General features: G+C 43.3%; 1 protein-coding gene across 3 annotated transcripts; it reads right to left on the bottom strand.

Moving 5' to 3' along the window:
- Positions 1–27,156, bottom strand: Ovgp1 (oviductal glycoprotein 1). Of its 3 annotated transcripts, XM_076574765.1 has the most exons (12): positions 21,338–27,156; positions 20,757–20,786; positions 20,168–20,372; positions 19,862–20,007; positions 19,404–19,534; positions 17,684–17,849; positions 16,729–16,853; positions 4,472–4,580; positions 4,201–4,386; positions 3,235–3,351; positions 2,548–2,683; positions 1–1,636 (listed from the first exon to the last, which is right to left on the bottom strand). In XM_076574765.1, the coding sequence occupies exons 6-12, from the start codon at positions 17,837–17,839 to the stop codon at positions 378–380; spliced, it is 2,088 nt and encodes a 695-aa protein (XP_076430880.1). In that variant the 5' UTR covers positions 17,840–17,849; positions 19,404–19,534; positions 19,862–20,007; positions 20,168–20,372; positions 20,757–20,786; positions 21,338–27,156; the 3' UTR covers positions 1–377. The 3 variants fall into 3 exon arrangements, with proteins under 3 accessions (XP_076430880.1, XP_076430879.1, XP_042135590.2); XM_076574764.1 differs by lacking the exon at positions 19,862–20,007; XM_042279656.2 differs by lacking the exon at positions 19,862–20,007 and having other exon boundaries at positions 19,404–19,460.
- Positions 27,157–27,262: the final 106 nt, after the last annotated feature.

Genomic DNA, 27,262 nt, shown 5'->3' with positions numbered 1-27,262 from the left:
AAGATTCTCATGCTTCCAGTTTATTAGACAAAAAGGAGACTGCCCCATGGTGGCCTTGGTGCCAGCTTTGCCCCACAAATGGTTCATGGGTGGCAGCATGAGATGACTTCTGTCATATCACATAGAAGAAAAAAACAAGGGTTTTCCCCAGGGATTTGCCACCTAATGGAGCTCATGATCTTTGATCTGTAACAGAGTGTTCTGGGTGTTCTTTTTGTAAGACAGAGATTTGTTAGAAGGGCTATGGTGTTGACAAAGCAGTGGTTTCCATCAGTAAGAGTGAAGCCATTTTCAAAAGAGAAAGGAGCGTATCCTGGGAACAGGACAACAGTGCTGGAGGACAGCATTCTGTTCTCCAATGCTACATGAAGACCAATTCATCCATTCTGGGGGTAAGTCTCCACTTCAGTAATCAATCTCTCCCACTTTAGAGCTGTGCTCTGCCCATTAGGGGCAATGGACATCTCTCTAGGAGAAACAGTGATCTTTTCAAGGACCACAGCCTTCTTCCTCAAAGTTCCCTTCTCACTGGGAGTCATAGTCTGAAGATAGACAAGAGTTGTATCCATCCCTCCAGGAGTCACAGGCTGATTACCCACTGTGTCTGTGGTCTCTGGCCAAGGGATCACAAACTGATTACCCACTGTGTCTGTGGTCTCTACCCCAGGGGTCACAAACTGATTACCCACTGTGGCCGTGGTCTCCTCCCCAGGGATCACAGACTGATTATCCACTGTGTCTGTGGTCTCTGGCCAAGGGATCACAAACTGATTACCCACTGTAGCTGTGGTCTCCTCCTGAGGGGTCACAAACTGCTTACCCACTGTGGCCATGGTCTCCTCCCTAGGGATCACAGACTGATTACCCACTGTGGCCGTGGTCTCCACCCCAGGGATCACAGACTGATTATCCACTGTGACCGTGGTCTCCGCCCCAGGAGTCACAGACTGATTACCCACTGTGGCCATGGTCTCCACCCCAGGGATCACAGACTGATTATCCACTGTGACTGTGGTCTCTGCCCCAGGGGTCACAGACTGATTACCCACTGTGGCCGTGGTCTCTGCCCCAGGGGTCACAGACTGATTACCCACTGTGGCTGTGGTCTCCGCCCCAGGGGTCACAGACTGATTACCCACTGTGGCCGTGGTCTCCGCCCCAGGGGTCACAGACTGATTACCCACTGTGACCGTGGTCTCCGCCCCAGGGGTCACAGACTGATTACCCACTGTGGCCGTGGTCTCCGCCCCAGGGGTCACAGACTGATTACCCACTGTGGCCATGGTCTCTTCCCTAGTTGTCTGTGTCTGGGCTGTCACTGTCTTCTCAGTAGTGGTCTCAGATGGAAGGTCTAGTGAGGTTGTGGTTTTTGCCTCAGGAGCCATAGTGCTACTCTCTAGAGCTACCACATGTGCTTCAGGAGATGTTCCCTCAGGGGTCACGAATCCACCATTAGAGATTGTAGTCACATTTTCATACTTTCTGTGGACTTCAGTGGCCATAGCTTCTCCTGGGGGCAAAATCTTTACAGTATCAGTGGTGAACCCCTCTGTCACAGGCAGACTCTCAGAGCCAGGTCTTGAGGAATTCACAGGCGATGTAAACCAAAATTGTGGCAAAGGGGTTGGTTTGGACTCTGGAGAAAAATCATCAGAAAAAAATAGTAAGGTTTCTACCTCTTCTTTCCTTTCTTATTAATTCCCAACAGTGCTAAAGCCACTCCAAAGCTGAAGAATTTGATCCAAAAATCCAGCAGTGAAAGATTTCATGGTTTACTCCCCAAAGAAGACAAAAATTCCACCACACTGAAGCTCTGTTCCCTTACACTAAAGTGTTAGCATAGACCTAAACTGAGGGCCGTCTGTGGATTTGCTGAGTTTCTAGTGACTAATTCAAGGAAGGCTCTTAGGTCCCCATGTTTAAACCCTCACTTTAACCTCCCTGGATACCTCTAGCCAGACCTATTGTTCAAGGCCTAATTCGTTGTGCCACCTCAAAAAGAAGCTGTCAGTATGCCATAGTGGAGGAGGTGTCAGAAACAAAGCTGAGGCCTGGAGACTCTAGACAGCAAGTGGTAAGCCATTAGATTAGAGCTCATGTAAGTGCTTGGCCTGGCTGAGCTCCAGTCCTGAATCTCTAACGGAATTCAGCTCTTACATACGATTTCCTAACTGCCAGTGTAGCCGCTAATATCAACAGATGCGTGTGTGTGTGTGTGTGTGTGTGTGTGTGTGTGTGTGTGTGTGTGTGTACACCTTCTCTGGTCCCTTGCCCAAGATATGAGAAGGAAAAAACAGAAATGAATGCTAACTATGAAAAAGTATGCTGTTCATCCAATATCTCATTTATTCTTCACAATGCCCTGTGTCTAGAACAATTTCATTTTCAGATGAGGCAAAGGAAGCTCAAACAGGTCAAATTTGGTTGACAGTAAAGTTTGCTCTCTTCATTCAACGTCAAGTCAAAGAAGTTAGACCCAGCAGAACGGACCCACCAGTGTCTGGTTCTGCCACTTACAACCCTGGCTTCCAGGTCCTAGCTACTCACCTGCCTGCACCAAGAGCTCATTCAATATATGGACAAGGGGGAAAGGGCCATTGCCACAGAAAAGGCCCCTGGCGTCGTCCATATCCAGTGTCCACACCATGGCACCCCCAAAATGTTCTGTTTTCACAAATGTTGCCTGCAAAAGCAAAAGTCAGTTTCTAACCACTCTCCTGTCTGAGTACAGGGAAAGACAACAAAGATGAGCAAACCTGTAGAAGGCAATGAAGGAGGGTGTTTGTGATAATCATCTGCATTAGACTCTAGCCTCTATTTCTCATTAGTGGAATCTGAACAATTTTATATGACTCTTATCTTCCTTGATCACCTCATTCAAGAAAAATATTTCCAATATTTTAGGGCCAAAAGAATGCCTACACACTACAACATGAATGAGTTTTGGAAGATACTACACTAAGCAAAATAATCAGACAAAAGAAAAATGATAAAATCTATATGATTCCACGTATTGTGCAAAGTATTTAAAGCAGTCAAAGTCACCTCATCCCTGCCACCTATCAGGAATATTCATGGATGCTTAGTGTAATATGAACCATGTCTGCACATATATGCACATGCACACACACACACACACACACACACACACACACACACACACAGTATTAAGGAGAGTCCCATCTAAGCTAATGAGAACCTGAGTACTGGAACAGGAAAGAGCAAGTGTCTCACCTTGTAAGTGAAGCTGATGGTGTCATCGTAGGCAACCCACTCCTTCCCCTTATAGACATATGGGACATACTGATAATCAATCCAGCGCTGTTCTGCTCTCTGGATAAAGGAACAAACCTGCCAGGAGAACACATGTAAGTTCCATGAAATGCCTTAAAGAGAAGTACAGAAGACTCAGTTGCTTCTTGTCTCAGCAGAAAGGGTCCAGGAAAAGCCTGTCACCAGGGCCTGAGATGACAAACCAAAGAGGAAGGGAGAAAACTGTTCACAGAGGACTGCCTCTGCATACTATGTCCCTTCTGTTACATGGCCCTTCCTCTAGCATCCATGGTTTACAAAAAAAAAAAGAAAAAAAAAAGTAGAAAAGTGATTGACATTCACCAGAAACAAAGTCAGGGTTTGGGTAAATAACATCAGCACCACAAATGTGACCAGGACTAAATCTGTTTGTTGTCTTCATAAACACATCTCTCTGGTGTTTATTAGAGCTCAGAACCATCTAGGTAGCTATCCAACTAGCACCTGAACTTCTAGTACCTCTAAAGGTCTTGAAGGCAGTGTGAACTTGTTACCACCCACCATGCTCTTGAGTGCCCATCTCAACCCCAGCATTGTGCTAGAAACTGAATATGGCAGAGGCATATGGGTGTTCAAGTTGTACTGCAGATGTCAACATCTAAAAGGCCAGCATTTTTTTAGGCCATTGACCAAGTCTGAATTACCTATGTAAAATTTAAGATTCTTTACTTTTTTTCCTTTCCATTCATGTTCTCCGTGGCCTCTTATCTCTCACAAAGGACTCCACAACCCCAAAGGAAAAATATTTCACTGAATCTCCTTGTCTGGAAAAAAAACTGTCTCTTTGGCCTGTCTCTAGCTCTCACCCACCATGGCTCTTGCACTAGCCCTTGCTCCAGCGTGAGGGAGGAGCCCCAGCTACTAGACAGAGGTCTCTAATCCCATCACCTCATAGTAAGCCAGGAAGCCAGCCTGCTTGGTGTAATACCCAGGAGATGCTGGTCCCGTTGAGGCAGCCTGCAATCCGTTCTTAGATTCTTCAAGGAGTTGAAAGGTACGTCCATAGGCAGGGAAGCCCATGATAAGTTTATCTGCAGGTGCCCCAAGTTTTCTCCAGTAATCCATAGCATAGGCCTGTGAGTAGAAAGAAGACAATCTCATCAATTGCCTGGGCTCAAGGATGGAAATTTGGACCACCTGAGACTTTTCCTTTCCTCACCGAAGATTTGGAGTCATCAGGAAGGGAGAACAGAGGACTGTTGTGTCCTGTAAACTTTTCCCAACTTCCATGTAAGTCATAAGACAATACATTAATGAAATCCAGACGTCTGTAAGGAACAGAGGGGGAGATATAAATGTCAGACCAACTAAATACTCAATTCGGATCCTCACAGCACTGTTCAGCTAAATAACTGTAAGCTGGCCATCAAAGTTTCTTGCTCTTGGGGACCTGCCCATGCTAACCTAGTCACTTTGAGATGGAATGAATTGCTGGCTAGGGATAGCTGTGCATCAAGCTCTGTGCATCCTGAGAGTATGTGTGGAGGTAGAAAGAGCTCAGACAAGAAAATGAATACATACAGGCCTGACAGAGTGCTGGCAGAGGTCTGAATAAACTGTCGTGAATCGAGCCTCATTGCTGCCCCCCAAGAGTACAAGAGGTGCGTGTCAAAGAACCACTGACACCCACTCTTCCAGAAGGCTTTCATAATCATGACGACCAAATGTTATCATGCCAGAATGTAAGGATTTACACTGGTTCTCTAAATTAATCTGGTGAATGTGATAGTCTCTCCCTCTCTGTCTGTCTGCCTGTCTATCTGTCTGTCTGTCTTTCATGACAGTGTCTCATTATATAACCCATGCTGATCTAGAACTGACTATGCAAACATGCTAATCTCAAATTCATGGTCCTCCTTCTTCTACCTCCCTCATGCTGTGATTACAGACACGTTAAAATGCCATATCCGATACACAGGGAGGCCTGCCCCTAGGTCCCAATCCTGGGCCTCAAGCCATTCCCAGGGAGGACCGGCAAACCTGACCCCAGTTGCCAGCCAGTGGGCAGGGCTCCCTTGGGAAGGTTCCCCTTCTCCAAGACCCCCCAGCAGACACTACAATCTACATGCCCTATACCCACACCCATCTGCCCAAGACCCCTGCCACTTCCTGAGACTTGGAGACCAACCCCCCCTCCTATTGGAACCAGAGCTCCCATATGGTCTAGAGAGCTCCCATCCAGCCCAGAGAGCTCCAATTCAGCACAGAGAACTCCTACCCAGCCCAGAGAGCTCCCATCTAGCCCAGAGAAAGAGAGAGCTCTCATTAGACAAAGAGCCATCATTGGACCAAGAGTAAACTCAGGAGACAAGGAATCTGCCAACCCTGATTAGATCAAGAGTGGCTTTCTGAGAAGTAAAATTCACCACCTCTCATTGGACCAAGAGAGGCTTCCTGAAACGCAGAATCTGTCAGCTCTGACTGGACCAAGAACCCTGATAAGAACAAGAAAGAATCCGTGAGTCACAGAAGAGCAGTTCACTGAGACACAGAAGTTGCCTGCTCCAATCAGACCAAGAGATAAGATTAGACCCAGAAGGGTTCCCTGAGACACAGACACAAAAAACACAGAGTGGACCAACGGCAACTCACTCAGACACAGGCACCTCTTATACCTATTAGATGAGAAGATAGGCAGATGTCAAGACAGAAGTACATGCAACAACATAAATAGCAATACAGCATCAACAGAACCTAGCCCTCCTCCAACAGTAAGACCTGAACATCACAAGGTGGAAGAAGCAAAAGAAATCAACCTTAAGAATAGCATCATGAAGATGCTAGAGGCCTTTCAAGAAAAAATGAAAAATGAAATTGAGGAAAAGATAAACAAAAAAGTAGAGGAAATCAATAAAGAAAATGAGAAAAAGTCAAACAAAAATGGGAAGAAATCTATAAAGAACTAGAGGAAAAGACAAATAAAAAAAATTAAAGAAAACAATAAATCCCTTAAAGAAAACCATGAAAAAGCAATGAAACGGGTAAGGGAAACAGTCCAAGACCTGAAAAGGGAAATAGAAACAATGAAGAAGACACAAAGAGGGAATGATGGAAATAGAAAATCTAGTAAATGAACAGGAAACAAACATGCAAGCATAACCAACAGAATACAAGACATGGAAGAGAGGATCTCTGGTGTAGAGGATACAATAGAGGAAATGGATTCATCAGTCAAAGAAAATACCAATGCCAAAAAAATTATAACACAAAATGTCCAAGAAATCTGGGACACCATGAAAAGACCAAACCTAAGAATAATAGGGATAGAGGAAGGAGAAGAATACCAACTCAAAGGCACAGAAAATATATTCAACAAGATCATAGAAGAAAACTTTCCCAACTTAAAGAAGGAAATGCCTATGAAGATACAAGAAGCCTATAGAACACCAAACAGACTAGACCCCCAAAAATCCCCTTGCCACATAATAATTAAACAACTAAACATACAGAATAAAGAAAGAATATTAAAAGCAGAAAAGGAAAAAGGCCAAGTGACTTATAAAGGCAAACCCATCAGAATAACACCTGATTTTCAATGGAGACTTTAAAGCCAGAAGGACCTGGACAGATGTAATGCAGACACTAAGAGACCATGAATGCCAGCCTAGACTAATATACCCAGCAAAACTTTCAATCACCATAGACAGAGTGAACAAGATATTCCAATAAAAAAAACAGATTTAAACAATACTTATTCACAAACCCAGCCCTACAGAAAGCACTAGAAGGAAAATTCCAACCTAAGGAAGTCAGATACACCCTCGAAAACACAGGCAATAGATAAAGCCACAGCAGTAAACCCCAAAGAAGAGAAGTACACACACACTACCAACAAAAAATAACAGGAATGAACAATCACTGGCCATTAATATCCCTTAATATCAATAGACTTAATTCACCTATAAAAAGACACAGACTAACAGAATGGATATGAAAGCAGGACCCATCTTTCTGCTGCATACAAGAAACACACCTCAAATTCAAAGATAGACACTACCTAAGAATAAAAGGCTGGGAAAAGTCTTTTCAATCAAATGGTCTTAAGAAGCAAGCTGGTATAACCATCCTAATATCCAACAAAATAGATTTCAAACTAAAATCAATCAAAAGAGATCAAGAAGGGCATTACATACTAATCACAGGAAAGATCCACCAAAATGAAGTTTCAATTCTGAACATTTATGCCCCAAATACAAGGGTACCCACTTATGTAAAAGAAACATTACTAAAGCTTAAATCACATATAAAACCCCACACATTAATAGTGGGAGACTTCAACACCACACTCTCACCAGTGGACAGATCTGCCAACTCGAAATTTAACGGAGAAATAAAGGGATTAACTGATGTTATAACTCAAATGGACTTAATCGATATCTACAGAACATTCCATCCTAACAAAAAAGAATATACCTTCTTCTCAGCACCCCATAGAACCTTCTCTAAATCGACCACATACTTGGCCACAAAGCAAATCTCAACAGATACAAAACAATTGGAATAATCTCCTGTGTTCTATCAGACCACTGTGGTTTCAAGTTAGATTTCAACAACAACAAAAACTACAGAAAACCTACAATCTCATGGAAACTGAATAATGCTCAAATGAATCAACAGTGTGTCAAGGAAGAAATAAAGAAAGAAATTAAAGACTTCCTAGAGATCAATGAAAATATGAATATTTCATATACCTATATATACCACATACCTGAATATACCACATACCTAAACTTATGGGATGTAGAAGTAACAGTCTTATTCAATAAGAAACACAGAACCAATGCAAAGAAGAAAGCCTAGAGGTCAGAGCAATAGCTAAGAGCTAAAAACCTTACCCTTCCTCTTGCAGTGGTCCTACCTCTTCGAAAGAGAGCTACTTCCTGTGTGTTTGTCTTTATAAAGACTTTCTGTTCTGCCTTCTCATTGATTGTAAACCCAACTATATGACTGCCTTGTCACTACCTGTCTGTACAGACCTCCAGGTCTTCTATGGTTGGTATTGAGATTAAAGGCATGTGTCTCCATGCTGGCTGTATCCTTGAACACACAGAGATCTACCTAGCTCTGCCTATCAAGTGCTGGGATTAAAGGCGTGCACCACCACCGTGCAGCTTCAGCGATGGCTTGCTATTAGCTCTGACCCCCAGACAACTTTATTTATTAACATACAAATCACACTTTAGTACAAATAAAAAAATCACCATAATGGGACATTATGAAAGCAGTGCTAAGAGGAAAATTCATAGCACTAAATGCCCACATAAAGAAGTTGGAGAAATCTCATACTAGTGACTTAACAGCACACCTGAAAGCTCTAAACAAGAAGAAGCAAAGTCTCTCAGGAGGAATAGACTCCAGAGAATAATCAAATTGAGAGCTGAAATCAATAAAAAAGAAACAAAGAGAAAAATACAAAGAATTAATGAAACAAAGAGTTGGTTCTTTGAGAAAATCAACAAGATAGACAAGCCCTTATACAAACTAACCAAAAGGCAGAGAGAGAGCATCCAAATTAACAAAATCAGAAATGAAAAGAGAGAGATAACAACTAACACTGAGGAAATCCAGAGAATCATCAGGTCATACTTCAAAAACCTCTACTCCACAAAACTGGAAAATCTAAAAGAAATAGATAATTTTCTGAATAGGTACCACATACCTAAGTTAAATCAAAACCAGATAAACTATTTAAATAGTCCAATAACTCCTAAGGAAATAGAATTAGTCATTAAGTCTCCCAACCAAAAAAAAGACCAGGACAGTGCAGAATTCTACCAGATCTTCAAAGAATAGTTAATACCAATACTCTTTAAATTATTCTACACAATAGAAACAGAAGGAACATTACCAAACTCCTTCTATGAGGCTACAATTACCCTGATTCCCAAGCCAAACAAAGATGCAACAAAGAAAGAGAACTACAGACCAATCTCCATCATGAACATTAATGCAAAAATACTCAATAAAATACTGGCAAACAGACTCCAAGAATACATCAAAACAAATATCCACCATGATCAAGTAGGCTTCATCCCAGGGATACAAGGGTGGTTAAACATACGAAAGTCTGTCAATATAGTACACCATATAAACAAACTCAAAGAAAAAAACCACATAATCATCTCACTAGATGCTGAAAAGGCATTTGACAAAATCCAACACCCCTTCATTATAAAGGTCTTGGAGAGATCAGGAATACAGGGAACATACCTAAACATAATAAAGGCAATTTACAGCAAGCCAACAGCCAACATCAAATTAAATGGAGAGAAACTCAAAGCAATTCCACTAAAATCAGGAATGAGGCAAGGCTGTCCACTCTCCCCATACTTATTCAATAGAGTACTTGAAGTTCTAGCCAGAGCAATAAGACAACATAAGGAGATTAAGGGGATACAAATTGGAAAGGAAGAAGTCAAGCTTTTGCTATTTGCAGATGACATGATAGTATATATAAGTGACCCCAAAAATTCAACCACAGAACTCATACAGCTTATAAACACCTTCAGCAATGTAGCAGGATACAAGATTAACTCAAAAAAAAAAAAACCAGTAGCCCTCCTATATACAATTGACAAACAGGCTGAGAAAGATATCAGAAATACATCACCCTTTACAATAGCCACAAATGATATAAAATACCTTGAGGTAACTCTAACTAAGCAAGTGAAGGACCTGTTTGACAAGAACTTTAAGTCCCTGAAAAAAGAAATTGAAGAAGATGTCAGAAAATGGAAAGATCTCCCATGCTCATGGATAGGCAGGATTGACATAGTAAAAATGGCCATCTTACCAAAAGCAATCTACATATTCAATGCAATCCCCATCAAAATCCCAACACAATTCTTCACAGACCTGGAAAGAACAATATTCAACTTCATATGGAAAAACAAAAAACCCAGGATAGCCAAAACAATCCTGTACAATAAAACAACCTCTGGAGGCATTATGATCCCTGACTTCAAGCTCTACTATAGAGCTACAGTAATAAAAATAGTTTGGCACTGGCAAAAAAAAAAAAAAAAACCGACATGTGGCCGGGCGGTGGTGGTGCACGCCTTTAATCCCAGCACTTGGGAGGCAGAGCCAGGCGGATCTTTGTGAGTTCCAGGCCAGCCTGGGCTACCAAGTGAGTTCCAGGAAAGGCGCAAAGCTACACAGAGAAACCCTGTCTCGAAAAAAAAAAAAAATGTGTAGCCCAGGCTGGCCTCGAACTCGTGATCCTCCTGCCTCCGCCTCCTTCAGCAAATCCTACTGGCGTGCGCTGCCGCCACCACCACCGGCAAGACACGGGGATCACCCAATGACAGAGAAATGGATGAGATCTACATGAACAGCCTGGACATGAGTGGGAGCAATGAATGGCGAGGGTCGAAGGAAAGAGAGCGGTAGATCCCACCTGGATCAAGAACAGAGAGGGAGAACAAGGAATAGGAGACCATGGTAAATGAAGACCACATGAGAAAAGGAAGAAACAAAGTGCTAAAGAGGCCCACAGAAATCTACAAAGATACCCCCACAAAAGACTGCTGGCAATGGCCGAGAGACAGCCAGGACTGACCTACTCTGGTGATGGGATGGCCAAACACCCTAATAGTTGTGCCAGAAACCCCATCCAAGGACTGAGGAATCTGGATGCAGACATCCACGGCTAGGCCCCGGGTGGAGCGCTGGGAGTCTAATTAGTGAGAAAGAGGAGGGTTTATATGAGCGAGAATTGTTGAAACCAAGGTTGGATAAAGCACAGGGACAAATAGCCAAACAAATGGAAACACATGAACTATGAACCAAAGGCTGAGGGCCCCCCAACTAGATCAAGCCCTCTGAATAGGTGAGACAGTTGATTGGCTTGATCTATTTGGGAGGTATCTAGGCAGTGGTACCAGGTCCTGGGCTCGCTGCATGAGATAGCTGTTTGAAACCTGGGACTTATACAGGGAGCTTGGCTCAATCTGGGAGGAGGGGACTGGACCTGCCTGGACTGAGTCTATCAGGTCGATCTCAGTCCTCGGGGAGGGGGGGGGGGCGGGGTGGCCTTGATCTGGAGGTGGTGGGAAAGGGGGGTGGGCTGGGTGGAAGGGGAAGGGGGCAGGAAGGGGGAGAACAAGGAAATCTGTGGCTGTTATTTAGAACTGAATAGTATTGTAAAATAAAATAAAAAAATAAATAAAAAAAAAAACCCGACGTGTGGACCAATGGAATTGAAGTGAAGACCCTGACATTAATCTGCACACCTATGAACATATAATTTTTGACAAAGAAGCCAAAAGTGTACAATGGAAAAAAGAAAGCATCTTCAACAAATGGTGCTGGCATAACTGGATGTCAACATGTAGAATGCTACAAATAGATCCATATCTGTCACCGTGCATAAAACTTAATTCCAAGTGGATCAAAGACCTCAATATAAATCCAGTTACTCTGAACCTGCTAGAAGAGAAAGTAGGAAGTAGTCTTGAATGCACTGGCATAGGAGATCACTTCCTAAATATAACACCAGTAGCACTGACACTGGGAGAAACAATCAATGGGGCCTCTTGAAACTGAGAAGCTTTTGTAGAGCAAAGGACACGGTCAACAAGACAAAGCGACAGCCTACAGAATGGGAAAAGGTCTTCACCAACCCCACATCTGACAGAGGACTGATATCCAAAATATATAAAGAACTCAAGAAATTAGACATCAAAATGCCCAACAATCCAATTAAGAAAAGGGCTATAGAGCTAAAAAGAGAATTCTCAACAGAAGAAGCTCAAATGGCTGAAAGACATTTAAAGAATTGTTCAACATCCCTAATCATCAGGGAAATGCAAATCAAAACAACTCTGAGATACCACCTCACACCCATCAGAATGGCTAAGATCAAAAACACTGAAGACAGCTTATGCTGGAGAGGATGTGGAGCAAGAGGAACTCTCCTCCACTGTTGGTGGAAATGCAAGCTTGTACCACCACTTTGGAAATCAATATGGCACTTTCTTAGAAAATTGGGAATCAATCTCCCCCAAGACCCAGCTATACCACTTTTGGGCATATACCCAAAGAATGCTCAATCATACCACAAGGGCACATGCTCAGCTATGTTCACAGCAGCGTTGTTTGTAATAGCCAGAACCTGGAAACAACCTAGATGCCCTTCACCTGAAGAATGGATAAATAAAATGTGGTACATATACACAATGGAATACTACTCAGCAGAGAAAAACAATGACATCATGAGGTTTGCAGGTAAATAAATGGATCTAGAAAAAATCATCCTGAGTGAGATAACCCAGACTCAGAAAGACATACATGGTATGTACTCACTCATAGGTGGATGCTAGATGTAAAACAAAGGATGACTAGACAGCTACTCACAACTCCAGGGAGCCTACCTAGTAAAGAGGACCCTAAGAAAGACACAGGGAACGCCCAATGACAGAGAAATGGATGAGATCTACATGAGCAAACTGGATGTGAAGGGGGGTAATGAAGGGCAAGGGTCATGGGAAAGAGAGCTTAGGGGAGTGGGAGATCCCAGCTGGATCAAGAACTGAGAGGGAGAAAAAGGAAAGAGAGACCATATGATAAATGAAGACCCCATGGTAATAGGAAGAAGCAAAGTGCTAGAGAGGTCTCCAGAAATCCACAAAGATACCTCCACATTAGACTACTGGCAATGGTCGAAAGAAAGCCCAAACTGACCTACTCTGGTGATCGGATGGCCAAACACCCTAACTGTCATAGTAGAACTCTCATGCAATGACTGATGGAAGCAGATGCAGAGATCCACGGCCAGGCCCCAGGTGGAGCTCGGGGAGTCCAATCTGTGATCAAGAGGATGGATTGAATGAGCAAGAGTTGTTGAGACCATGATTGGAAAAAGCACAGGGACAAATAGCCAAACTAGTGGAAACACATGAACTATGAACCAATAGCTGAGCAGCCACCAACTGGATCAGGCCCTCTGGATAAGTTAGACAGTCGATTAGCTTGAACTATTTGGGAGGCCCCCAGGCAGTGGGACCGGGACCTGTCCTTAGTGCATGAGTTGGCTTTTTGGAGCCTGGGGCCTGTGCTGGGACACTTTGCTCAGCCTGGGTGAAGAGAGGAGGAGACTCGACCTTCCTCAACTGAATCTACCAGGCTGGGGTGAATCCCCAGTAGAGTTCTTGCCCTGGAGGAGATGGGAATGGGGGGAGGGAAGTGATGGGGGGGGGGAGTGAGGACAGGGGAATCCGTGGCTGATATGTAAAATTAAAAAATAAAAAATAAAAAGAACAGTGATGTTCTCATCTCATGACTCATGTTCCTCCCTTCCTACCCATAGACTCTGCTATTGCAACCGAGGTGGCCGGCTGTGTAACTTCAGCCCTGGATCAATGCTTATATGAGTCCGATCACTTCCTCTGGCCACCTGCTCAAGCTGTGGCAGATTCCTGGGAAGAGAGCACATGCTAAGAGCTTAAGATTTCTGTAGATGTAACCAACCGTCTTATTAAATAAGAAACACAGAACCAATGTAAAAGAGAAAGCCGAGAGGTCAGAGCTCAGAGCTAAAATCTCACCCTTCCTCCTGTGGTGTCCCAGCTTCCCAAAAGAGAGCTATTTCCTGTGTGTAAGTCATTTTTTCATAGTCATTCTGCCTTCTCATTGGTTGTAAACCCAAACACGTGACTGCCTTGTCACTGTCTATATGTACAGCCCCCCAGGTCTTAAAGGCATATGTCTCCAATGCTGGCTGTATCCCTGAACACACAGAGATCTATGGGATTAAAGGCGTGTGCCACCACTGCCACACTCTTGCTATGGCTCTAATAGCTCTGACCCCCGGGTAACTTTATTAACATACAATCAAAATCACATTTCAGTACAATTAGATTACCACCACAGAGTTCCATGACCATAGTGGTACCCTGGCAAATGGTGTGGGTAGAGAGGGGCAGGAGAGGGTTCTTCAGTGTGATGTAAGTACCTGAAATCTATATTTGGCTACATCTCTTGGACTGCAAAGCTTAAAATATTTACTACTTTGCTACACTGTCAACTTGACAGAATCTAGAATTGCCTAGGACATAGATCTCTGGATGTATATGCAGACATTTTCTAGACAGGCCACCTGAGGTGGGAAGGATGTAGTAGGTACCGGTACCACCCCTAGGGGCTAATACCTCAAGGTCATAGGAGGACCAGGGACCCACTACAGGAAGACTACCTTAAATGTGAGTTGCACTGTTCCAATGGGCCGGGGTCATGAACTAAGTAAAAAGGAACCACGCTGAGCACCAGCCTTCATTTCTTTCAGCTCCATGATGGATAACCCAGTGCAGCTAGTCACTTACAGATGCTGCCTCCAGAACTTCCCTGTCAAGGTGGGCTGCACCTTCAAACTGTCAGTCAAAATAAATTCTTTCCCCTCCTAACTCACATGTGTCAGGTATTTCGTCCCAGCAGTGAGAAAGGTAGCTGACACGCCTGCCAAGTTTTGATCCAAAGAAGTCACCAAGAATTATGACAAAGTTGTGTTTGAGTGGATCAGAGTGAGATATGACAGGACGTCTTCAGTAATTAGTGAAATCACATTGAGAATAAACCCTAAATTATGAAAAAGAGCAGTGGATAGAACAGCTCTGTGTCTGCCCCCCTTCATGTCACAGTTTTCAATATTTTCAGAAATCTTGGAAGGAGAATGACCTAGAGGTGGCAAAGGTTATTGCTAAGAATAAAATAGGATTCCAACATGCTTCTAAAAATTATTGCCTTGTCATTATCACTATGGAGGTATAAATGGTTATTGTGCTGAAGTAGAATTTAATAGACACTTGAAAACTATAAAAAGATTAAGCACATAATCAATAGTGTGCCATCAATGTTAGATTTTTAGCAAGTTTAATACAGTTCTCAGACCAGCTTCTCCTATGAAGCTGTTCCAAATGTCCTTGGTTTCAACTCTAACGTCTTGCTCAGAAGTAAACTTTCCATGCAAATTATTCATTGCCTGAAGAAACTGAGTTCGCAGGATGCTAAAATTAGAACTACCATCCAAGGGATTGTTATTGAATATTTCAAACAACTGATGCTTGCCTCCATTGCGGTCATGACAAGAAACAGGAGATGACAAAGGAATAATTTTTAATAGATGGCTATTTTTTTTTCTGCATCATTTTTACTTTGAAAATGATCTCCACAGGCAGAGTCCTGTCAAGGGGAGGCCTGCATGAAATGGTGAGGAGCAGTGAAGTTCAGTCCCAAACACCCATCCATTCTTGTCTGACAGTGTGACATTAGGTAAGTTACTATCCTTTTGAAGCAAAGTTTCCCAAGCCACACAACGAAGATGATATTACTAACACGTGTCGGGTCATTGAAGAGAGTCGAGGTCATGTGGGCCAAAGTTCTCAGCACTATTTCTGGTTCACTGAGGCTCATACACCACTCTTCCAGGGCTATGCCTGTTGTGGATCCATTTACAGATGAGTGAAAAAGAAATATTATACAAAAATGTCTCAAATGGAAATTATGGATTGTTTAACCAATAAGTAGCAAAAGCAAACTATTCCTTATAAGAAGAATTCAAAATGGTGTAGAGAGAAACTTGTCTGTTTATGCTCATCTATTCTTTGTATTAGGTCAATGAAACAAAATCCCCATAAAGAGCACCAGCATCTAAAAAAAAAAAAATTAAATGCCCTATCCAACCAACTTTATACATTTGAAAGTTAAATAATTAGAAACTCATATTAAATTTTTAAAAGTCACCCAGTTAGGTAAAGGCAGACCTCTCTCACTGTAACCTGGCAACACAAGGAACACTAATAAGCTTTCTCCCTTGTTGGGTCTCTCTTTTCCTCCCACATGAAAACACCTTTCTCTCATATGATTACACAGGGACATTGTGTCCTTCTCTTTCTCTGCATGAACCTTGCTTTCTTCATCTTTAGTACTTGATTGTGAGTCAAGAACACTGGTTCAGAGCCAGCATGTCTAGAAAGAATTATGACCTATCTATTTTTGTCTGCTTTTTAACTTCTGCAACAAGATCTACTCTGGAATGTGAGCACGACTGGGCATTTACTGTGTTGTTTTCTGTGGCATCACTTGTTACTCACCTGCCATCTGCCACTATCATCTATTGCATTGTATATGCCTATTCCTGTGCTCAGGGGAGGAAGGGGCCAGGCCCACGGCATTCTCTACCTATGAGTTCCAGGAATGGGCCCTAAACTCTGCCTGTGGTAATGGTGTCATAAGCCATCAGTACAAAAGCCAGTTCTGAGTTTTTAAATAGAACTCCAGGGATGAGTAAGATACCACTCCAGTGCTCACCTCGCTAGCTCCTCACACTACTCCTCAACTCCCCCAGAACCTCACCCACATGGGAACAGCAAATGGAGGCTCAGACAGAGCTTTAGCCACTCTGGAGCAACATCCACTCACCTTCCTAAAAGGTGCACATCATAAGATGTTTGAATGATGTGTGCGATGCCAGAGACAGCAGCCGACAGCAGCAGCTTTGGGCGCTGGGTGAACAGTGCCTCCTTCTCAAAAGCAAACTGGAGCTCCTAGGAAGAAAGACACACACACACACACACACACACACACACACACACACACACACACACACACACACACACACAAAAAAAAAAAAAAAGTCAGGGGAGAAAAGCATCATCCAGAAATTGTTTAAGCTCTTTAAGCCAGACTTGGGACAGAAAGAGAACATGGGTTCTGCCCAAGACTATGTGAAAGTCAGACAACATACCAACATGGTACTTGAGTTAACAGAGGGAAGAAAAGCAGGCTAGGGACACAGAATGCAGACTGACACTTCCTGAAAAGGGCCAGAAAGCTTCAGAGAGAAAGTGTCCCTTAGCTACAGAGCTGGGGCAAGATCCAGATAGAGACAGAAACAGCCATGGGCAACTGCTCCACAGCAGTGTGACCCAGCATCTCCAGAGAATGAATGCCAGTCGAAGAAGAGTCGGTTCCTTTCCCCTGACCCAAACTTGTGTTACCTCTCTGACATTCACTCACCCCAAATGAAAAGTAGAACCATCTGCACTAGGCCCTCTAAATGAGGGTGACGATTGTGCAGCTTGAAGTGATTGTGAGTCCCTTGGCAATAGGACCAAGATTCATCAAGCCAGCCTGTGTTGAGTACCCAAGGGAGGGCCTTACCCCCTATGAGGGGTGGGTGGGAGTGGGATGGGGAGAGTTGGGGGGAGTAGGAGAAGGAGAGAGAGGGGAAAATGGGCAGTATGTAAAATGGAAAAATCTTCAAATAAATAAGTAAACCTTGAGAGAGAGAGAGAGAGAGAGAGAGAGAGAGAGAGAGAGAGAGAGAGAGAGAGAGAGAGAGAGAGAGAGAGAACCATTTGCTTGTTGGCCTTACTTCAATTAAGAAGAGAAAATTCCACCGGTCATGCATGGGGCTGCCTCGTAGTCCAGGGTACAAGAAGAAGAGATCAAGCCCATCAAAGCCATGTGTTCTCAGGAAGAATACAACTGAATCAACAAACTCTTCACGGCTGGCAAGTGTGGACAGCATAGTGGTGAACCTGCAGGAAGTCCAGGGTAAGGCAAAGAACATTGTCTTCAAAACCGGTGTCCTCGGAGGCCCTAGCGAGGTCTCCCATACAGCAGCTGAAGTTGGCACAAGAGGCGAAGTGCTTTCAAGAAGAATTCCCACCCCTGGCTCTCTCATTCTCCGGCTTTTTTGATATTTTTGTTTGTTTGTTTTTCCATAGCAAAACACTTAGAAGTAATTATTGCTTATCAGAGCTGAACTTTAAGCAAATCCAGATTAATCCTGTGAAAAAATGATTATAAAATAAGTAGACTTAGAGATAAATGGACCTGGATTCCATTGTCTATTGGCCACCACTTAGCTGGGCCCTCTTGAGGGGTGAGGACACCTGGAAGAAACTGGGCAAGTTCCTTAACACTTGTAACTCTTGCTTTCTTTTCCTACTAATTTGAAATATAGCCATTTTACAAGAAATCACTCATCTATACATATATATGTACATGAATACAAGCATACATACATACATGCATACGTACATACATGTAGCATCTCATTTGGCTTTAGGCTCACAGCAAGTCAAAGGAACAGAGACGAGGCCTGGGGTTGGACAGAGCTAGTTGTCGGATACCTCACACCTGGAATCCTCCATCCCACCTGGAGGTCCCTTACAAGGAGCATCCTACACCACACCAGGCTATCAAGTCTCCCTCCAAGGCTGGAAGGCAGACTCTGCCCCAGACCTTAGCTAGGAAGCGAGGAAGCTGTCCTTCTGAGAATATGAAGGTGGTTTGTCATTTCCCTACTGTATCTTGATGGGGACACTACCAAGAGCTGCCACTTCATGAAGGATGCAATCTGTGAGTCCCCGCAATGGCGCCAAAGGAGCATTTGCTGCTTCTTCATCTCTATCACTGCCAGCTCCGTGCAGAGTGGGAAAGCCCAGGGCCCGTGAGGTTTGGGGGTTACTCTTCTTGTCATATATATATAACTCCTCTCTTCAGAAACAAAATCCCTGCCTCCAACAAAAAGAGTTAAAGACTCATTTGTGGGTGTCCCGTTTTACCTGTTACTCATTTCTCGCCCTAAGTTCCACATCCGATGCCTATTTTCCCTGATATTTTTTCCTATGATTTTGTATCTTGTGTTTTGGTTTCTTTTGTTGTGTGGTGTGTGTGTGTGTGTGTGTGTGTGTGTGTGTGTGTGTGTGTGTGTGTGTGTTTTCAGACGGTGCTAAGGGTCAGACCCAGGGTCTTGGTCCTGTTCACCACTGTGCTCTGCCACTGTGGCACACTGTCAGTCCTAAGTGCACCATACTGTCTCTCGTGGTCCCCTGCCCCTTTTCTTACCACCTTTAGGAACCTCTTTCCCTCATGTAATCCTCCGTGGAAAAGGATCCCTTGAATCCAGCACTTGACGAAGTATCAACATGGGCTTTGCTGTCTTTGTATCCAAGTTAGCTTTTACACAAGCACACACACACACACACACACACACACACACACACACACACACACACACCATTATTCTCATTTCCAGCCCATCTTACTCTACCTCCCAGAGAGAAGACAGTGACAGAGCCGCTCACCGTGCTGTGCCGAAGCTCCACCCTCCGATGGACAGCAGTGTTTTCAGCGCCCTGTTCCTGGAACGTGGGGGAGAAAGTGGGTGAGCAGGTCTCTACTCTACAAGCAGCTGCAGTCACTGCTCTTCTTTCCTCTGTGCATTGGGAAAACGAAGGGAAATGGAGAAGGAGGCATGAGAAGAATTGGCAAAGGTATGTGAGGGAGAGCACAGACATAAAATAGAGATGAATAATCAATCCAACGACCATTACAGCTCTGTACACCAAGACTATACAAAGTGCCCCAAGCTCCTTCACTACCCCGTAATATTTCCGAAAAGTCTAAAATGTTTCTTGTCACTCATTTTCCGACTCAACAAATATTCACTGAGCCCTTGACTGTTTAAAACAGTAAAAAAATATTCACTCTGTGCCCTTGACTAAAACACAACAGCAAACACATAGACAAGCATCCCACTCACCTCTCTGAAGCACTTTAGCAGCATCAATCCCTCACAACTGTGCTCAAAGGGTGAGCCAGAGTTTACCAGGAGAAAGGAGTGTGAAGACATCCAGGGACAGGCAACATTAACTACCCAGTCATTGAGGCAAGCAGCAGCTCAGGAAGCTGGGCAATAGAGAGCTCTTAAGTTGGAAGCACTCAGATCCCCATTTGAGAGAAAGGTAGGGATAGAAAAAAATCAGGAAAATTTAAGAGTAGTGAGAGAAATAGGCTTAATTTTCCTCGGGCTATAAAATCTGAAAGCCCAACCGCACATCTACCATACCTCTCCTTGAGTTTGTTGAACTCTGGGTAGAGAATTTTCTCATCCTGGAGATTCTTGGCCACAATCTGATTGTTGTTCATTGAGGCAAAGGCAAATATCAGGTGTGTACAAAGAAAGGGGTCCAGGTCATGGGGCAAGATGGAGGCAGGATCTGGCCGACTGTGAGCCCAGTTGGTGAAATAACACACCAGCTTGTAGGCAGTACCTGGCAAGGACAGCAAGTATTAGCAGAGATCATGGGCAAGGAGGGAACTCGACTTCTGGAGGGTAGAGAAGGCACAACCAAAGAGACCAGGTCACTGTAACAGCCTCCATCCCTCCTACAAATACCAACACCTCTGCCACATGTCCCTAGACCTCTTGCCCTTGCTACTGAGGCCCAAGAGAAGAAAGAATGCCTTATTGGTCTAGATCCTGGCACGTACTGAGCCATACAAACAGCAAGTGACCAGCGTCCTGTGCTGAATTGTATTGGATCAATAACCTCTGACCAAGGAGCCAAGACAGGTGGGAGTCCAGGAGACACTGAATGGAGATCTCCTAGCCAGAGAATCCCCTGGCTTTGGAAGGGAGAAGGTGGTTTCCTTACCATCATTGTGTTTCGTCAGAAGAACAAGCCCTGCAGGAAAGGGAGGAATTCATATACACATGCAGTGTGACATACCCTCCGCCCATACACCCTGCAGTTAGCAAGTGCCCCCTCCAGCTCAGCACCATACACACATGCAGATGCACAAATAGTGACACACACCACTCACTGGGTTCCTCTCCTTCAAAGGTAACATAGTGGAGCTAGTCTAAGCCCCTTTTCTAATCATCACATCTACCTGTACATGCTTTGCATAGAGACAATGATAGAAGTCCAAGCTAAGGCTCTCAGCCAGTAGTTCTCAGTTCTGACAATAAATTCAGAAGTACTCATATCAAAGTGCTCGCCTCAGAAATCCTAAAGAACCTGGTCCAAAATGAAGCCCAAGTATGAAAACAATTAGGTTGGAGAACTGATGCCCTGACCCTTTCCCTCTGAGTGCCTCTGATTCTTTATTATGTCTATCTCATGTGTACCTAATCCAGAATCCCTGAGTCCCAGGCTGCTCTACTGGGCACCAGAGAAATGACAAGCTGGTATCTCCTGAGCTGTGTGGCATTGCTAGGCTCTGCCAAACTCACCAACCCACAGCAGCAGTCGCCCCATCTCAGCTGTCTGGCAGCTCTGGGAATGGAGCTCAAGTCCCTTTAATAGGAGCTGGCCCATGTGCAGCAGAGGGAGAGCCCAGCTCCACATACATGCCATGCCAGAAACGATGACCTCACAATGACCTCAGAAATGTGTGGTTCTCAGGGCCAACAAAGCCATATTCCTGGCCTGACATTAGCAGGAGTCAAGCATTCACCACAGGCTTTAACAAAGACAAGGGCAGTGTTCCTGAGCCTTGTCTGGCAATTGGCCCCATTTCCTGATATCCAGCTCCCCACAGCTGAGGTGGAGGGAAAACACTGCGTGATGGAGCATGGCCATAAAGATTATCGAGAAGGCAGTGAGTGTTATCATATAGCTCCAAAGCTTCAGCTTTGGATTCACGCCAAGGTATGAATCTCTGTGATACCACTTAGAAGTTTTATGGATGAGTTACTGAGGCCCTGCAGTTTCCACACATAAAGGAAAGCCTGTTTTCCTTGAGCTAATAGTTCATTCTTACCTCCCAGGAATAAACAGAAACTGAAGAGATAATTAATTACAGATGTTATTAGGAAGTTGACCAAAAGAGCAGGATGCTCAAACTCAAATATGGACACTCACCAGGCAGCTCATGTCAACAGGTGGAGTAAATACACTAAAACAGCATGTTTTCTACATGACATGAAGAGTGAGAGTTCAGACCCAGTGTCTAATGTACAACCAGACTGGAAAACTATTGCGCTAGTTCCTTCCCTGCTTCCTCTGACCTTGCACTATCAGCTGAGACGAAGCCTTGTGGTCTGAGAGATTGGTATGGTAGGGGACAGCAGCAGCTATTGGTTGTCCTGCATGGGAAGTGGAGCTGATAGAGCCATCACTTTCTCAGAAAAATAAAAAGAACCCTGAAACTTTGCGTCAGAAGACATCTGGGCGAGTATATGAGCCAACCATGAGAATGGGCCCTGAGCCTCAAGAATATGAATATGATTATGGACACCCAAGAGCCAATTTTTAAAAATGCAACAACAATGCAAAGGCTGAAATAGTCTGTACATCAGATGTTGCTTTGATCCATCGGTCTTCTTTCTCTGTTCAGATGGTTTCGGACTGCGTGCCCTCTCTCTGAGATAGATGTTGCTGCCTATGTATTAATAGGAGGGGCTAAGCAGATCTCAATGCAGTGGAGGATTCAGAGAAATCATAGTGCCCAATGGTGAAATCTGTTGAACATCTGCTCTTCATTTATGGAATGAAATAAGCAAGAAACTTCATAATCTTTAAAGCAGTAGTTTACTTAGATATCAAAACAAAAGACAAATGGGAATGTGTGTGTGTGTGTGTGTGTGTGTGTGTGTGTGTGTGTGTGTGTGTGTGTGTGTGTGTGTGTTTCTCGGAAAGCAACAATGCTTGCAGTGAGGAAGCATGGGCTTTAATATCAAACAGACCCCAGGGCCCCTTCCTGCACTCTGTCATCCCTGGGGCCCTTGAGTCCTGTCTACATGCTTCATGTATCTTCTATTCCTTGGGCTACTGTTAACCTAAATCAGAAGATCAACAAGCCACTCAAAGTCAACACAAATCAGGACTAACAAGAACTTACACCATTGGTTTAATGACTCCTAGTGTTCTTTTTCACTCTTATGACCATGCTTGTGTTTCCCAGTCACTAGTCACGTGCCCTAATTCTTGTTATTGGGTCTATGACTTTGCAACCTGATCTATAAATTATTGGCATTGCAGTTGGTTTCTGGAGCCTTTGTCTTGTCAGGCTCTCTTCCCCATGGCCTGAGGGGGGGAGGGGGGTTCCTGGTTCCCTTTCGAGACCTTGATAGGAAATGTTGGTCTACTTCTGAGCCTTCTTCCACGGTGATTCCTGCCTTTCAAGACTTCCTGCACAGCTGAGATGCCCTTTTAAGGAGATTTGCGCCCTTCAACTCACACTGTTGCCCAGGAGCACTAGCTGTCATTGTAATTTGTCTGCCAGTCTGTACCTCATTTCTCCACATCCACAGGAGTGACTATGATGCTGAGAAAGCCAAGTCTAATTCAGGGGTGACCATGCCAAAAAGCTGGCAACTCTGATTCTGTACAGTGGTTGATAATCACATTAAGAAAGGATTAAATTGAAATCAATGTCTGTTTGTTCACAATCTTATTCCTTCAGTTCTTGCTTTAAAACAAACAAAAAATCCAGCCAATGCTTATGTGACACATCCACTGGCACTTAGAATATATTCCTTAGTGCTTACCTATGCTTATGGAGAAAGGCATTTACTAATGTATGTTACTTAGGTAACTAAAGAATTCCCCAAAGCAACATGACCTCTCTCATTTCATTAGACTAATGGAGATGAAGGCAGGAACACAGATGTGAAGTCCTTTGTTTGATCAAAGCATTTGACTAAAAACTTTTGACACTGTGGAGGAATTGCAGAAGCATATTTAAAATCAGTTGTATGAATGATAGAAAATTCCAGAGTATTGAGCATGTTTCACAGTAGACCTGAATGAGCATTTTCTAGCCAATTACCTCATCTTGTGAAGGCTATTTCCCAGTATTTATTATAAAAGATGACTGCTGGTTAAGCATGAAGGCTTTTACCTTTTATCTTCATATTGAATGTTTATTAGAAAATGTGCATTATCACATAAAACAATGTTTTCACAGCTCATGTTCCTTGTCTTTTATTCTGACACATTTGAGAGCATGCCAGTACTACTTAGACTTTTATAACACTGGATTTAAAAGTTAAGCAATTGTTCCAGGTTTCTTACTTTGGTTTTTTGTTTTTGAAACATGCCCTCATAGCCCAGACTGATGATGTGAGCTCTTCACTGAAGGATCCATGACTACCTCCATAGCTACAGATCCACAAGTTAAGCAGTCTGCCTTTGGAATGAGAAAATGTACATCCAGGGAAACCAGGCACACCCAGCTTAATGTTTCTAAGCCTGGTCAATGTCATGATTTCTGACAAATTGTAGACTGCAGAACCCGAAGCCAATTTAGCTTGTAGATATAAAATGTATTCTCAGCTACAATCTTCATTGCATTACTGAGATCCCAAGTGAAAACTACCACCAAAGTGGAAATTTTTCATTTGAAACTATTTCTTAATGCTTTTAGCACAATGCCTCTAAAATGAGATGCTTGCCTACAATCTGGCACTCTTAACATCACAGGGGCAAATGAAATCTGTTATCATGAGTGACTTTTCAACCAGTGATACTGGCTGGCTTCCACCAGAACCGTACGTTAGGGACTAAACTCTATTTACTGAGCTTTTAAATTTTGACAGTCTATTCCTTATACAAAGAACAGCAAGAATATCATTTATAAGTATTCCACAGTTAAGTGGAAGACCACATTAAACATAGGCTAAGACTGTAGCCTATGTTTAATGTATTGTGTTCTATGTAACTTAACAATTATTCCTCCCTTCCAGAAGTTCATTCCTCTTTAGCCCCTTTTGGGTGTCCCTGTCCTGTTACCACACAGTAAGATTAAAACATCCATGCTTCCATAGGAAGTCCAAAGCCCAACAATAGGAAGTCCAAAGCCCAACAGTCATGGAAAAACTTCATTAAGGAAATGTGTTTGGATATTCAACAGTGGTCTACTTGCCCTGCTTACTTTCCAGCAGTATTGTGTAGACTAGAGATGAAGTTCTGGAGAGAATTTTTGAGACTGGAGCTTGCTTACCCTTTCCCAAACAAAAGCAATTTACTGCTTCTGAACTTTTCCCCCAGTATTATCCCTATTGGCAATAAGCAGCTCACTACACATGCTGACTAGATACAAATTCTCTGTAGCTTCTCCCACATATGGACTTTGTTTACATGCTCTAAGCCTTCATAGTACACATAAACACACACACACACACACACACACACACACACACACACACACACACACACGTTATCTTGTCTTTTTCTATTCACATTTACTTGGTGGACTCAAAGCTAAGCCAGATAATTATCAAAACACAAAGAAAGTAAGACGACCTTCTGTCCAAATACCAGCAGCAATGTTATGACCTGTGAAGTTGATGAGTTTTAGAATATAAGGCCTTTTCCCCAATAGCCTGTCCTTCCTTATATACTAAAAATATAGAAGCCCAAAGCAGTTTGAGTTTGGGTACTTTCTCAACTTATGTGCATATAGGTGGGCAGAGGACGACTTGCAGAGTCAGTACTATCCTTTCACCATGTGGGTCCCAGAATTCTGGTCATCAGGCTTGATGGCAAGCACTTCTACCCACTGATCCATCTCCTGACCCTGACTTTGGGTAATTTTGAAGCTATGACAGTAAGCCACGAGCAATGGCCACATGGCTCTTCACTAAAGAACCAGGGACCAGCTGTTCTACAATGAAGATACATAAAGAATCAGTATTATCTGATGTCACCTAAGACTATACAGACCTTCAGTGTTTCACATCCCAAGAACTAACCACTCTAGGAACAAGTCTCAGACCTTAGTGGGCCAGGGGTCAGCAGTTCAACAGTGGTCAGGCTAACAGATTTCTAAGTATGAATAACAGGGCTGAGGAAAAGCATTCATTCATGTTCAGACATTTGAACAGTAATACTAACCTGAAGAAAACAATGCTTTTCAACAAGCAAAATGCCCCATTGTTCACTGTCACTGGGCCTTGCAGGACTGGAAATACTTGCAAACAATGAATGACCTGCTGTAACTCCAGCCATATATTCCCGATTATTTCCAGGTCTTTTATTCTTCTCTGCTTATAATATACAATCATCCAAATATTATGTTTGTCATTACTTGTGGCTTTGACTAGGTTCGTATATCTGTGACAAGCATCAATCAATGTGAACTACTTTCTATCAATACAGAACTAAAAGGGAACTTTCAAGATTTTTATGTGCATGTGAGTGACGGTGACTTTGGAGGCCAGAGGTATCTGATCTGGTGTTACAGGTGGTTGTGAGCCTGGGAATCAAACTTAGGTTCTCTGAAGAGCAGTGTTCTTATCCACCCACTATTCATTTTTAAATAATGAAAAGTACTAACAGTTCTCCCGACTTGCCTCTCTTCTTTGGTGTCATTTTAGCCATTCTAACATAGTTTTCTTATTTTTAAGTCTTATTTCTTTAAGGTTTTCCCCCCCTCTATCAGCCTTGAGCCCAAGAGACAGGCCATGTAAATGCACTACCTGCCCTTCTTCCCTAAGCGACCACAAAACACAAGCTTTATCTCTGAACAGCATAGTGATTCCACCTACCCATTTTATTCTTTCCCCACAACTTAAGAGCATTGGAAACCCATACTCTCACCCAGCCCTGGGTGACCATGATTGCAAATTCTCAAGTGTTTCACTCAAGGGTAATCACAACAGAGCCTCATGACTAGCAAGTATAGAAGGGAAGCCCATATTCCTTCAAGGGGCTCACTTCATGTGCTTTTTCCTAAACTTAAGTTGGAAAGTTCTGAAGTATATAACCAGCCGCACTAAGCTCCAATATAATCAGTTATTTATCATGAACTAAAGGGAGTGGCTAGACCACCAAGGAGGAATAAATGTTTAAGTTCCAACTTGACTAGCTACTTTGGGATGGTAGAATACAGTGGGCAGGGAGGAAGACTGACACTCTGGTGATTCACCTAAGTGAGGCAGATCAAAAATAACCACAGCTTCAGCATTTCTGAGTTTCCCTAATACTAGATCTCAAATCTCAGGAGTCCACAAATACAGCACTTAGGCTTCCTATCTCCAGAGGAAGGTGCCCAGGGGCAATCAGGCCTCAGGGTATCTTTAGGTAGGAAAAATGACAAACACTTCTCTGGAACAAACCATGTCAGTTTTCTGACTTCACTGAAACACCTTTAAGTGCTCCATCATCTCTAAAACTTTCTGTGAAATCTATGATAGGACAGCACTCATATCTCT

Source organism: Peromyscus maniculatus, chromosome 6 (assembly GCF_049852395.1).
Source record: "Peromyscus maniculatus bairdii isolate BWxNUB_F1_BW_parent chromosome 6, HU_Pman_BW_mat_3.1, whole genome shotgun sequence".
NCBI classification, from domain to species: Eukaryota; Metazoa; Chordata; class Mammalia; order Rodentia; family Cricetidae; genus Peromyscus; species Peromyscus maniculatus.
The sequence above is the reverse complement of the archived record's forward strand: the minus strand, read 5'-3'. Positions and strand labels throughout refer to the sequence as shown.